Source organism: Phyllopteryx taeniolatus, chromosome 6, assembly GCF_024500385.1.
Source record: "Phyllopteryx taeniolatus isolate TA_2022b chromosome 6, UOR_Ptae_1.2, whole genome shotgun sequence".
NCBI classification, from domain to species: domain Eukaryota; kingdom Metazoa; phylum Chordata; class Actinopteri; order Syngnathiformes; family Syngnathidae; genus Phyllopteryx; species Phyllopteryx taeniolatus.
In genome coordinates this window covers 32,112,686-32,126,690 of record NC_084507.1, presented here as the reverse complement: position 1 = coordinate 32,126,690, position 14,005 = coordinate 32,112,686, and the positions used below count along the sequence as shown (strand labels likewise).

At 46.8% G+C, this 14,005-nt stretch overlaps 2 protein-coding genes across 3 annotated transcripts; one reads left to right on the top strand and one right to left on the bottom strand.

The window, feature by feature from the left end:
* Positions 1–24: 24 nt before the first annotated feature.
* zgc:109986 (uncharacterized protein LOC553566 homolog) lies at positions 25–2,729 on the top strand. Its single transcript, XM_061776851.1, has 8 exons — positions 25–270; positions 417–538; positions 915–1,053; positions 1,131–1,252; positions 1,517–1,635; positions 1,786–1,893; positions 2,320–2,410; positions 2,536–2,729. The coding sequence occupies exons 1-8, from the start codon at positions 174–176 to the stop codon at positions 2,647–2,649; spliced, it is 912 nt and encodes a 303-aa protein (XP_061632835.1). The 5' UTR covers positions 25–173; the 3' UTR covers positions 2,650–2,729.
* A 5,073-nt stretch (positions 2,730–7,802) lies between these two features.
* cfl2 (cofilin 2 (muscle)) lies at positions 7,803–13,971 on the bottom strand. 2 transcript variants are annotated; one of them, XM_061777348.1, is made up of 4 exons: positions 13,814–13,971; positions 11,594–11,905; positions 10,549–10,625; positions 7,803–8,497 (listed from the first exon to the last, which is right to left on the bottom strand). In XM_061777348.1, the coding sequence occupies exons 2-4, from the start codon at positions 11,854–11,856 to the stop codon at positions 8,385–8,387; spliced, it is 453 nt and encodes a 150-aa protein (XP_061633332.1). In that variant the 5' UTR covers positions 11,857–11,905; positions 13,814–13,971; the 3' UTR covers positions 7,803–8,384. The 2 variants fall into 2 exon arrangements, with proteins under 2 accessions (XP_061633332.1, XP_061633333.1); XM_061777349.1 differs by lacking the exon at positions 13,814–13,971 and adding an exon at positions 13,577–13,748.
* Between the last annotated feature and the right edge of the window lie 34 nt (positions 13,972–14,005).

Genomic DNA, 14,005 nt, shown 5'->3' with positions numbered 1-14,005 from the left:
GGGAGGTAAAATTTTGCGCTGTTGTTTCATACTGCCTGTGATCATCCGGGCCTCTTTGTGTCACTATTCGGAGCTGACGAGCTTGGTAAATGGGGCCATCCGATTGGTCCACCAAGTGCAGCGGCAAAGAAGCCGGAAGTGTTGTCACATCTGCCTGGTAGTGGTGGCGCACGATGAATTTGTGTCAAGCTCAAAGTGAGCTACGGCAGCTTCTGAGCAGGGTTGAGCCTTCTCAGCTGCCGAAGCTGCTCGACTGGATCCGCAGCTCGGGTACGGTACGCTTCCCTGTCATGTCTTCTGCTCTAATTGTTTAGTTTGGCTAGTTTGTTTAGTAGCGTCACATGTGTGGAGTCGTCGGCAAGTGAGGTTCTCGTTTTTGACTACATTACCCACAAGGCCTTGGTTTGCTCGTGCAGAGGACCTGGACGAGCTGCTGGTGGACAACAGCAAAGTCATCCTGAGGTCCATCGCGGATGAAATAAGGGAGAGCCTGCCTCTGGACGCCATGCTGCCATGTGAGGCCATCGTCCAGCAGAAGGTTCCACAAGCACACGTACACCCTTTCAAACTGATATAGTCCCTCTTTTCACTAACATATACCCACTAAACATGTAACCGCTTGCACTTTAGGGTCATTCCCTTTTCACAGCGACCCCTTTCATATCATTCTGACAGCCAGCCCCTTTCACACCAGCATGCACCCCTTTTACGCTGGCAGATCCCCCTTAAAACATGTAGTCCCTTTCACACCGATCTCCACCCTTTCACATTGGCCTACACCTGTTTCACAACTGCATACAAGGCTGGAAAGAAGTGGTTTCGCATCGCAATTTGCGAGTCACAATTTAAATGGACGGACCGCGTACCCCTTTTCCACAAAGACGAGAACAAATGAAGATGTCTGCGTGTTTCAGATGCAGCAGCTCTCGCGTCCGACCGCCCACGTGGACGCCTTCCTGTACGAGGACGAGCACGTGGACGCCCTTTGCGAGGTGGGACGGATGAGTCGCTGCTACTGTCTCAAGTGCGGCTCCCGCAGCACGGCGCCTCTGGGTGCGCAAAACCGTCATTGCCGTCGATGAATTCCGCACCGTCGCTGACCCGCCATTCTTTGCTGTGCGCGCGGGCAGACTTTGTGTCGCACTCGTTCTCCATGTGCGAGCTGCTCTTCCTGTTCCAAAACGTTCTGCCGGATCTGAGCGGCCGCACGCTGGTGGACGTCGGATCGCGACTGGGGGCCGTGCTCTACGGGGTCAGAGGTCACCACACACATACAGTATACTTTCACGCTGAAATGCACTTCTTGCATAACCCTAACCCTAACGACGTCCACTTGGGTTATCTTTGTCTATTAATTTATTTGTTTGTTGATCTTAAACATGAAAGTGGGGAAATTTGAAAAGCGGCCAATATTTGTTTTCGCGCCACTCTTTTTGGCCTTCAAACCAACGTACTGCATACCCCTTTCACACTGGCCCGTACTTCTTTGAGACCGATGTAGCCTGGTGTCGCGCAGGGCTACGTGTACAGCTCAGCGTCCCGGCTGGTTGGCGTGGAGCTCAGCGAGGAGTTTGTTGACCTGCAGAACAAAATGGTGCACAAGTACGGGATGAACGTGAGAGTGGAGGTGGGTCCGTCTTCACGCACCGGTGCCGTAGTTCAGGTTTTCACGGGATGGTTTATTTATCCTAGATATGGGATATTACATTTACCTATGGGATTAGTTATTGAAATTTTTTATGTATTTGACGTCTTACCGGGATTTTGAGCGCGTTTGTGCTGCAGGTTGTCCACGGCTGACGTGTGCACGCAGGACGCTCTGCTGCAGAACGCCGACGTTCTGGTCATGAACAACGTCTTTGAGTATTTCATGGAGCCCGGCGAGCAAGTCAGGTGACGGCCAGGTCACACACACACACACACGAACAAACGATGACGATGATATGTTCAATTAACACAAGTCCAGATACTGAGTGCGAAGTGGCTAACGTAGCAATACTTGACTGCATATGTTGCGACTGAGCGAGCGTGTTTGACCCGCTGAACCCAAGTCCGACTTACTGCCGGCAATGCGGACCGAAATTCTGACACCGGTCGTAAAGGCACCAAACAGCCCGCATTGAGGGGTCGGCTACCTCATACTCCCGGCCGAGCGCCTTCGCAAAGTCAATAAAACTCGTGGACTGGTTGCGCGGACTACCGTGCACCCTCCAAGACCCCGCTGAGGGTGTAGAGCTGGTCCACGGCCTTTTTGAATTGCTATTGAGACTATTCAAATGTATTGAGATGCACCTGTACTTGTGACTTGCTCCCGTTCAGGGCCTGGAGGTTTATCATGCAGACGTTCAGGAAACGAGGTTCTCTGCTGGTGACGGTTCCCGGTCTGCACGACTCTCTCCAGCCTCTGCAGGTGAACTCGTGAACTTGATGCTCCTTGATTGACAGCAGCTTCAGGGATGGGGGCTTCAGATGGACTCCCCCCACATACACACACACACAATTTTATTTTCTGCGCTTCCCATTTTTGTACATCAGGAGGCGCTGCCGGCTGGCTGGGTGGAGGAGCTTCCTGTGGACTACAACGTTTACGTGGGTAAAGATGCGGACCCCGAGGATCTACGACAGATCCACCTGTACAGGGTCTTGTGACTTAAACTGTTTCTGTATGTGTAGTGTGCACGTGAAGTAAATCTCCCCAAATAATAAAATGTTCATGTTTGCGACTTGAATTTCGTCTTTTTCATGGACGACAGAAGTGTTAAAAATGATGCTGCCCATCCAGCGAACGGCTCGGGAGGAAGTAGGTGCTGCTCAATGTCCGTGAATCTCGATAGAACTGATGTGTATCCACGTATCCAGTTGGACTGCATCTATAGCAGCTTCTCTGGAGGGATCCGATCTACAGTATATTCACTCTCGATGAGACCGATGTGATGACATGGAGGCCGTTTCATAATGTTTGTGAACAATAGTGACTGTGGTACTTCTGGGTGACAGAACACAACTGCTGACCTGTGCTGAAACGAAAACAAAAACTTTTTGCGCTTGGTTGAGGTTGCGCTGCCTGACATACATCATTTTTTTGGGGGCTTTGTTTTTAACCCCCCCCCCCCCAAAAACAAAAAAAAAAGACCATTGTAACCAAAGTGTGAGGAGGATAAGGTGAGTGGACGCTATAAACAGCTTTCAGAGAAGAGCACAAGATTGGAACCCTAACCTCATCATTGGGTTGAAAGTTGAAGTTTGAAGCAATTTTGGGTTTCAAGTCGAATCCCCCCGACCCTCAGAAGTGTGAGGTGGAGGCACTAACCACTTGGCGGGCATTTAACAAAAGTCACAAATATTTTTTGCATTTTCCCAAAATTTGGATTCAATGTATTTTTTCCATTTGATCTATTTTGTAATCATTTCTCATAGAATTGGTAAAATGATTGAATATTAATACAATACATATAACGTTTATTTTTAAACCATTTCTTAATTTAGCTTGATACTAAATAATTACATTTTAAATTGAGAATTATTTTTGAAAATAAACATTTTTATTCATCAATATTTTGACACGTGGCTGAATGATTACCCCACAAGGTTAATACCGGGTCTTTTTAGAACTCACAACAAACGTGTTCATACGGTAACCTACGCTCAGCCCTGTGGGATCAAAGGTCATGCGGAAATGTTGCATGTATGGTATTTGTAATCAATCTTTTCAATTCAAATGGAAGCACATCAGCATATCAAAGAGGATATCAAAAACTTTGAGTCCTTTTTGATGACTCAATTTCTTATTTTAATACAGGACATGCACACTGAAAAAAAAAATTACGTTTTTTTTTTTTTTTTAGAAGAGGGGTAAATTAGGTCATTTAAAAAAAAATGTAATCATGTGCAACCAATGTACATGTTCAAATGAAGTCCATTCAAAGGACTCTTGTGAGGCCAATGGGCGGCATAAATGATCAATCACCTTGATCAATGAATAGGCGTCCTCACAAATATCAGTGATTCATGAAATACACTGGTTAACAAGTGAATTCCGAGTCCTTGCATCTTTTACATTGTTGAAATCAAACGTTGCTGGGCATGAATTGTTCATCAGTGCCAATTGTTCGTGTGTCTCTGATGTGCAGATTTACGATAAGTTTCCCAACATCACCTCGAAGTGTCGCCAATGCACCAACAGCTGCAGAAACGTGCGTACGCCAGCCACGCACTTGGCGTGAGGCACCGCACGTTTCCACGCTCATTTCACTCTTGATACATCTGAACTTTGCTGTGAAAAAGAACGGACGCCACGTTTTTGTGCGTGCGCACCTTTTGTACACGAGGCCCCTGGCCCATCTGTCCATTTTCAAAATCCAATGTAATCCTTTTGCTCTCCCCTAATTGGATGTCTTTTTTTGGCTTCCAAACGTAGCCCATTTAATTTACGCTCTATTTTTGAGTCTACAAATCAATGACACAAGTATGTAAATAAAATGATGTTGAATGATTTACTTTATTAATAAATGTCAATTGTATGATTAAATTGAATGCATGAAACTCAGTATTCACTTTTTTTTTTTAATAGACTATATTTTTATATAACTACACACCTTCATGAGCATGTCAAATTCCAAGGACGAAGTCAGTAACTGACATGTTTCTATCGGTTTCCACGGTGAATCGACATTTCGGGGCTCCATTGATGATGCCTTTTGGTTCAGACCAGCAGTTCTGGATCTGAATGATCCCAGTTTTGGAGTTGAGGGGAGGTCAAGGCGGAACTCGGGCTTAGATTAAGAGCATTTTGTACATTCTGAGCCTGCTGGCTGGAATGCAGTTTCAGTTTATACAACACCTTCACCGTGTCGATCAATCGTCAAAGCTGGACCCAACTAAAGTACTCGTTATTTTTAAAAGACGTCTCTGAAAACGGCCAGAAGCTTGTGTCACATGTGCTTTGATACAAAGGAAACAATATTTACCAGTTTGAAAAGCCACCAAATGGTTTGAACGCATTTGCAGGCGGAAAGAAAATCCAACTTTCGCGGCACTTTTCTTCTTCGACGCTCGTAGGAGTGACTTCTGTTTCAGCTACAGCGCCGCCAGTTGTCGTAACAGCGCAATTGCAGTTAAAATGACTTTCTTTTCAACCTTTACATTTATTCCAAAAATTTGCAATTAATACAAGCAGTTTTAATAGTCTTTTGTTTCAAAGAATGTCTTATTGAATATGTTTGAACTCGTTATTGAGCGCAATAAAACATGGCTTCCTTCTTCCAAACTCACTTTGATGGATATGAAAATTAGACTTTATAATAAGCAGATTAACCAAGTACAACTTTAAAATGACTTCTAACTTTCCCGGCTGAGTTTTTTTTTTTTAATCAAGTCAGAGGTTTTGTTTGTTTTCTCTCTTGAAACCGCACACACGTTCACTTAAATTTCATATAAATTAATAATTGATGAAAGTAGGCACGAGCATTTTTTTTTGAAACGCTGCTCAATGAAGAACATGCATGACTTGTGAACAAATATGAGCATGTTTATAATTCTAGCGAGCCTGCGACCACTGACCAGCACGCATGCGCAGAATTCTGGGAGATCAAGTCTTCTCTCTTGTGACTCTTTCACCACGAATTATGCATCATATTTATATTCTTCGAGATGACATTACACCTAAAACACATGCGCGCTAAAGTAGGCCATACTTGATGATTTATGATGTTTCTCATTTAGGTCTCCATTTGGGCATTTCGAGGTGACGTTAATGTGCTAAGCTAATGCTGCTAAATGTGAGGTTTGAGTCAACGATGAAACGCGTAGCAAGCTTCAAGGCGGTGTCGGTGTGCCGCGCCGCATTTGGGCCGCAAATAGAAGCAGGATCACATTCAGTCCGCTGCCGCCGCTCCATCTAAGGGCAGGAATGTGCAGCTAGCTGGGCAGGAAGTGACTCGCCTCACGCAGGAAGTCTGGACTCAGCTGTTGGCTGAGGTTCTGCTCAAGTCAGAGGTCACAATGAGGTTCTGCCTCAGAGAAAATGCTGTTCCACTCGAGGCCATTCCAATGACGTTCTTGTGTTTTGTCTATTTCCACCTCCACAGAGTGACTCTCGAACCTGGACGTAGTATCAAAGTGTCAGTTTCATTTGAAACAACACCTTGCTTTCGTCATACCAGAAAAGGCCCCTCTGACCGCTACTTGTGTTTGAGCCACTTTTGTATCCGTTTTGTCCGGAGTTGGCTCAGACCGCCCCCTTTCCTCTGATTGGTTGCCTCCGTCTTGCGCGAGCAGACGTGCTCGTTACGTCGACAGCGCCGAGGTTGGCGCAGATCTTCGCTAGTGACGTCAATAAGCTTGAGAAATTCCGACGATTTCAGGCTTCTCGGCAGAAAAACGTCTGGAACTCAGGAATGCGGGTACCATTTCAATTCATATTTCATGTTTACTGAGGCACCATAGAGACAATGTAACTCCCAAATACTAGAAAAGGTTGGTTTGGTCAAATATGGGACTTTTAAGTCAAAGTGGTTGTACCAAGGTTCTCCTGAAGTCAAAGTGGCTCTAATGAGGTTCTACTACAGTCAAAGTGAGTTTAAGAATTATCTGCTGAAGTGGTTCTAATGCATGCTGCACATACATCTTAAATGGTTCTTATGAGGTTCTACTGAAGTCACAGTGGTTCTAACAGGGTCCTACTTAAGCCAAAGTAGTTCTAATGTGGTTCGACGCAAGTCAAAGTAGTCCAAATGAAGCTCCAGTAACATCATAGTGAGTCTTAAGGTTCTACTGAAATGAAAATGGCCCTAATGAAGCTGTGGTCAAGTCAAAATGGTTCCAATGAGGTTCTACTGCACCCTTGATGATCTACTAGAGTCATTTCTAATGAGGTTCTACTGAAGTGAAAGTACTCAAAATGTCAACTCTAAATGGTTCTAATAAGGGTCTACTGAGGCCTCGGTGAGCCTAATGGACTTGTACTTACGTCATTGTAGTTTTAATGAGGTTGTACAGCACTCGTGTTTTTGCTGAAGTCAAGAGTCCGAATGAGGTCTAATGCAAAGTTCGGCTAAAGTCAAAAGTGGTTGTGACAAGGTGCTACTGACATTGAAGGGAAGTCAAAACTGCTCTGATGAGCTTCTAGTGCAGTCAAAGTGGTTCCAATGCAGCTGTGCTGAAGTCTACAGGGTTCTAACGTTGTTCTGAGAAGGTTCTACTGAGGCCAAAACCATATTCCAATGATGTTCTACTCAAGTCAAAGTTATCAGAATGAGGTTCCAGCCAAGTTCAAATGGTTCTAATGAAAATCATGTATTACAGTTATACAGTGCTAGGCACTCCAAGACGCTTTACAATTTCACACATTATTCATTCCCTCCTCGGCTACCCGTGTAGCCACAGCTGCCTAAGGAGGTTCTGGTACTGCCAGTGATTCTGATGATCATCTTCTGAAGTCAAAGTGTTTCCGATGCAGTTGTACTGAAGTCTCTAGGGTTCTAATGTTGATGTTCTGCTAAGGTTTGACCTAAGCCAAATCCTAACGAGGATCTACACAAGTCAAAATGATCAGAATGAGGTTCCAGTTAAGTCCACATGGTTCTTCTGCAAAGTGGTTCAACTGAAGGCAGACTGGTTGTAATGAGGTTGTGCTGACGCCTACGTGGGCCTGGCGGGCTTGGGGTTCGAATGAGGTTCTCCAGCACTCAGTGGGTCTACTGAAGTCGAGGTGGTTCTGACATGATTCTAACTAAAGAGGACAGATGTGTGCAGTGGGCGGGTCCGCGTGTGATAAGTGGAGGGAGGCAGAGACGAGGCAGGAGGCGGGGCCACAGGCTTTTATTGCAGAGTGGCTTCCTGTGAGCTCACAAACAAGGTTCCACTTTAAGGCTGCAGATGTTGTCGCGTTCGGTCATCTCACACCGGGACTTGAGGAGGGGGTCGTGGGGGTGCTTCCAAAATCAAAGTAGCCTCTAACGACGTGTGGTGGCGTTTACAATCCAAGCAAAACGTAAGGCGGCCAGGAGGGAGCTAACGCTAACAGTTCTGTGATGCATCGTGGAGCAACGCGGCGACAAGAATAAATTAAAGTCACGTTAAAAAAAAAAGACAAAGAAAAAGCCTCGTCATGGGAGGCGGAGGTCTTTTTGGCAAAACTCGGAGACGACCTTTCCTGTTGGGTCAACGCAAGTCATGTGGCAACAAAGTGGGAGGGGTTTGCATATTTGACCTTAACGAGATCTCCTTCATTTTGGGGGGGCAAAACAAACCAGAAGAAAAGCAACAAAAAAAAAAACGAGAAAACAAAAACGGGGCCTAACGACGTCGACTCCTTCACCACACAGACACACACGGCAGGCGGCGGCGCGGCGGGCTCGGGTCCAGATGGCACGGCGCCGCCGACGTCACAGCGGCTTCCCCTCCAGGGACACCACCACGTTGCCGCCCAGCTTCTCGGCCAGCGTGCTGCGGTCCTGGATGTCGTCCAGCCCGTTCACTTGCCACTCGTGCTTGATGCCTGCGGGCGGGGACCACAGCGTGACATCATCATCACGAGCCGACGACACGATCAGGAGACGGCGACATTGCCACGAGACAGGGGCGTCATCGCGAGACATTGACATCATGCAACAATGTATTAGTCACGAGACTGTGACATCACGAGACGGTGACGTCATCATCACGGGGGTGGTGACATTGTCGTGACCGATGACGTCGTCATCACAAAACAGTGACATCATCGCCACAAGACAGTGACACTGTCGCAGGATGGTGACATCACAAGACAATTACATCATTGTCGCTAAATAGTAACATCATGAGACGGTGACATTATTGTGGGTTGGTGACATCAAAAGATGGGGACATGGTCATGAGCAAAATGACATCATCATCATGAGTCGTGAAACGGTGTCTTCGTCATCACCAAATAGCGATGTCGTCACAAGACAGTGACATTGTCGCAGGATGGTGACATCACTGACGATGACGTCACTATTTGGTGACGATGGCATCCGAAAGCTTTAGAATTGGCTTTTTTTTTTTATTTTAAACTTTCCAGACTGCTAGATGTCAAAGACTTTATTTCTCGACTGTGCTGGAATTTCTTTGGATCGTGTCAATTTGTTGCAGCTTTTTTTTTTTTAAATCTTTTGTCCGACTTGATTTTGTCGGGACCGATTCTGTTGAATCAGACTTGGGTGTGATCAGTGAAAAGTAATCCAAAATTGTAATTAGCCACAATTAATTCATGATTTAATAAGGGGGTAATAACTTTTTCACACAAGGCCAGGTAACTGAATAGTTTCCAGTAATGTTCTTGACATTTTTAAATTATGGAAATGCAGACAAATTGTTCTGGAAGGGAATTCTGATAGGTTGGCAGCTTCGCAGTTGTCGCCATAAATGCCGTTTTTTTTTTTTTTTACTAATAATTGGTAGAGTCACTTCTTTGGGTTTTCGGTCAAGAACTTTCATTTGGGTGCATCGTCGTTTTCTTTTGATTTCTCCTCAACAAGTGGCAGGCGCGTTATTAGCATTCCCACATACCGTATTTTCCGGACTATGAGCCGCTACTTTTTTCCCCCCCACGTTCTGAAGCCTGCGGCCTACGTAACGATGCGGCTAAAATATAGATTTTTTTTCCGCTAACGGTTATCAAGGGGCGCAACAAGTGCAAAAACAAGACAGGCCCGACTCGTTTAAACGTACAACAAAAACATGTCCGAACGTAATGCTTAAAACATGACCGCTTCCGGGTTTGGGCATGCGCAGATGCCTCCTGCGTGTAGAAGACGACAACGCTACTTTTTGTCGCGTTCGACGCAAAATGCAGCGCGACACGCACGAACGCACATTTTTTTCCCCCCCACACCGTTCATCATGGAAAATACAAGAAGAAAAGCGTATGATGCAGCTTTTAAGTGGGAAGCCATCGATCGGTAAATATCGAATTTCGCAACATGTATATCTCAGAATCCGAATCCTCTTTATTTGCCAAGTATGTCCAGAAAACACACAAGGAATTAGTCTCCGGTAATTGGAGCCACTCTAGTACGATATCTGCGGCGTATAGTCCTGTGAGGCTAATATATGCAAAAATATATACGCAAAGTGGGCGCAGCTTATAATCCGATGCGCTCCGTAGTCCGGAAAATACGGTAGTTTCCAGGCAGGACATGCGCCGCTGCACTCTGATTGGCTGCTGTATCCCTGAAGAACACGCCCTCCTGCTTCCGGACGGGAAAAGTAGTATGTGACTTAAGTGTGGCGGCCCAGGAGGCGGGGTTTCTGTTCACGCCCGCAGCCCGCAAAAGGATCACTCTGATTGGCTGTTGTGCCGCCCATTCATTCCCTCCATGTTAGATCCAGGAAATACACACACAGCTGATCACCGAGATCGAGGGGAAATTTATCGGAAATCTCTGCTCTCGGTCATATAAATCGCTTCAGACTTAATCACCACATACGCATTTTTGGGTGGATCTTTTTCATGAACGTACATCAAAACACGTATCCAGTGAGTGACTGATTCCCACCGATGGCGTCAGAGGACAGGAAAGTGCTCACCTGTAAACTTTTTCTTGATGGCGTCTTTGGAGCTGGCGTAGATCATCTTGCTCTTGAGGGGAGCGCCCTCGGGAGCCCTGCGAGGAAACCAAACAGGAAGCGACATCAGGGGAAAGCGCTTCGGCCGCCGAGATGCCGGCTCGCTAACCAAACTAGCCTGTTAGCACGCGGATGCACAGCAGACGTCCAATTCTTGGTCTAACCAGGTTCTGCTGGTCCAAAGTGATTCTAATTGTTGCTAATGAGGTTCTACTGAAGTCAAAGTGGTCCTGTGGCGGTTCTAGTCAAGTCAAATTGGCTCAAATGAGGTGCGACTCAAGTCATTTGGTTCCTATTAGGTTCAACAATTGCCAAAATGGTTTTAACGAGGTTCAAACGAAGCCAATGTGTTTCTAATGAGGTTCTACTAAAGCCAAAGTGTTTTTAGTAAGGTTGCTGTCAAGTCAAAGTGTTTCTAATGAGTTTATAGTCATCCAGGTTCTAATGAGGATCTCCCACAGTCAAAACGGTTCTAATGAGGTTGTACCAGTCATTTTGGTTCTGATGAGGTTCTACTAAAAGCAAAGTGGTTCTAAGAAGGTTCTACCAATGAAAGTGGTTTTAATGAGGTTTTACGGAAATCAAAGTGGTCCTACGGAAGTTCTACTGAAGCCCTTCGGTTCTGTTAATGTCCAAACAGGTGTGACAAGGTTCAAATGAAGCCAATGTGGTTCTTATGAGGTTCCTCTCATGCGGTTCCAGTGGTTCTAATGAGGTTGTACAGGAGTCATCTTGCTTCGAAAGAGGTTCTACTACAGTCAAATATGTTCGAATAAGGTTCTCTTGTATGGTGTGAATGTGCTTCTAATTAGGTTCTACTGAAGTTATTTTGGTTCCAACGAGGTTCTACTGCAGTCAAATAAATTGTAATGAAGTTCTCCTGATGGAGGAAGCAAAAACCAGAGAGGCAGTGAAGTAACTTCGTACAGCCGGGAAGCACTTCCTGTTCTGACGAACGCCATGACATCCCCTAGCCCAATTAGCACGTTAGCATGAGGACACACACCAGAAGATGAAGACCAGGTCCTCCTTCTTGGACTCCTTGGTCTCGTAGGTGGCGTCGTAGAGTCCGTATCTGCAGTCGTTGAGGGGGAGGAGCTTGACGAAGCAGGCGTATGGGTCGTCCACCGTCTCGCCGATGTCGCCCACCAGGATCTGTTTGCCTTCCTCCACCACGATCTTCTTGCGGTCGTCGCTGAGACAGAAGAGCACCGCCTTCTTGCGCTGCTTCACCTCTTCGGGCGTCCGGTGCGACTTGCGCACCTTCATGTCGTTGAACACCTTGATGACCTCGTCGTTCACAGGTCACGCCTGACGCCTGGAAAAAAAACAAAAACACAAATTGTTGCATCGTGCTTTTCAGAAGAAAACCCTAACCATATTGTACTTTATAAAAACACAAAGTGATAACTAAATAGAATGTAGCGCATCCAAGCGTTTGTGCATCATGATTTCATGCTTCAATGCGCATTGATCTTGTGGGGCGCCCTCTAGTGCAAGCCGTGGCCACCAGGGGGCAGTCAAATACATATACAGTAATTAAGATGTTCACAACTGCTCAGTAAGCTGTAGTAATAGTTGCGACGGGAGCCGTGATGCCGGCACGCTAACCAAATTAGCGTGTTAGCTAGACTTTACACCGATCTTATCGCCCTGATTGGTATCTGCCGATACTTACCATTTTATGCTGATCGACTTTGTCATAATTCACCGTTCCGATCAATGACATCACTGATCGGCTGCGCAAAAGACATTTACGCTGCGTCGCCATCGTGTACGGTATATTTGAATCCAAAAGCTAGTTTATTTTTAGCCTTGTCGCGTCTTTTGACGTAGTACTGTAAATATCTGACCACCAATAAAACAATATAAAACAAAAAAAAAAACGTCGGCGGTGTGACAAATTTGCTCTTTCACGATCGCCCTGTCAGACTACTGCAAAAAAATCTTGTATTCCGATACCACCGCATCCCGTTTTTTTTTTACAATCATTGGGCTTTATCTTGTCAACTCAAATGCGACCGGATACACTCGTTACCGTGGCGGCGAAAACACGAGTGGATCGCGCCGACTGTATTATAGGACAAAATGTGGAAAAACGTAGATGAGCCATTAAGTAAATGAACAAGTCGTTTTTTTTTTTAAACTCGCTGATCGGTCCCAAAAATCCTGATCGTGTCAAGCCTCGTGTTAGCTTGGGGTCGCACGCACACGCGCAATATAACCTCTTGGTTTGAGCAGGTTCTGCTCATCAAAGTGATTCTACCAAGGTTGTAATTACGTTCAGATGCTGCTCGTAAGGTTCTGCTCAGGTCGCAGTAGTTCGACGGAGGTTCTACCGAAGCCATTTTGGTTCCATTTTGTAAATGTGGTATTTGACTGACAGTTGCCAGTTGAGCGGGCGTCGCTTGAGCGCATTGAAGACACCCACGCCCGCAGCAGTCGCATTCGAGAGGGGAGAAAATAGCTTTGGTTTTCACCATTGGGAACCTTTCATTCCAATTTGGCAGAGTTGTTAACAACACGCTCGAAAGCGTCCAGAGCAAAAATCTTGACCCATAAATGTGCTGATGCCAACTTGTTTTTCCACTCATTTCCATGTCAGTTGAATTAAAGACTTGAATGCTGCTCGCCTCCGGACTGGAGGTATTATTAGCTGAATATCTATCTGCACGGCCGCCGGAGGTCTGAGTTCTGCCAGACTGGGCCAGGCCTAAACCCCTGAAATCAAAACACTTTTCCAGGAGCTTTGCATGGCTCGAGTGTACGATTTCTCGTTTCTCGTACGAATTTGACCGGTTTGGCTACTGAATATGATGGCGACGTGACTTTAGTTGAAGTTGAGACTTTCCCAGCATGAAGAAGTTACACGCGCGGACATGCCCGGTCGGCTCCGGCCCGGCTAGCGCTGCCCGGGCTGCGGGGCTAAAATGGCCGCCCCGGGGCATAACGGCCCGAAGCGGCCCCGCGGCGTGGCTGGAAAACCCACCGGCGCGGACGGGTCCGGAGTGGCGCCGGTGTCGGTCAGCGGTCCGACCGCTCGAGCCGCGTTCGGTCCGGTGTTGACGAAGCCCAGCGACGGCCATGCTGGCTAACATCACGCTGACCGCCGCCGCTCAAGCTCACGCACACGCGCAACGCCGCTCACGCTCGGAACGGGAACCCGGGAGGCGTCACACCCCGGCCGGTGCCGCTCGGCAGCGGGCCGTCGAAGGCCGGTTCTTACCATTCTGTCCCGGACTTCGTCGGCCTAGCTGCGCCGTCACAAGGCTTCGGTGAAGGGGGGGAAGGGAGCGACTAGCAAGAGTTTGGACAGCGGAGAGGGCGGAGGGGGGGCCTGACTGGGTTTGGGCGGAGGGGCGTGGCTTCAGCGTAACAAACAGCAACTGATTTCGGAATATTAATGAGGCGCTCGTCC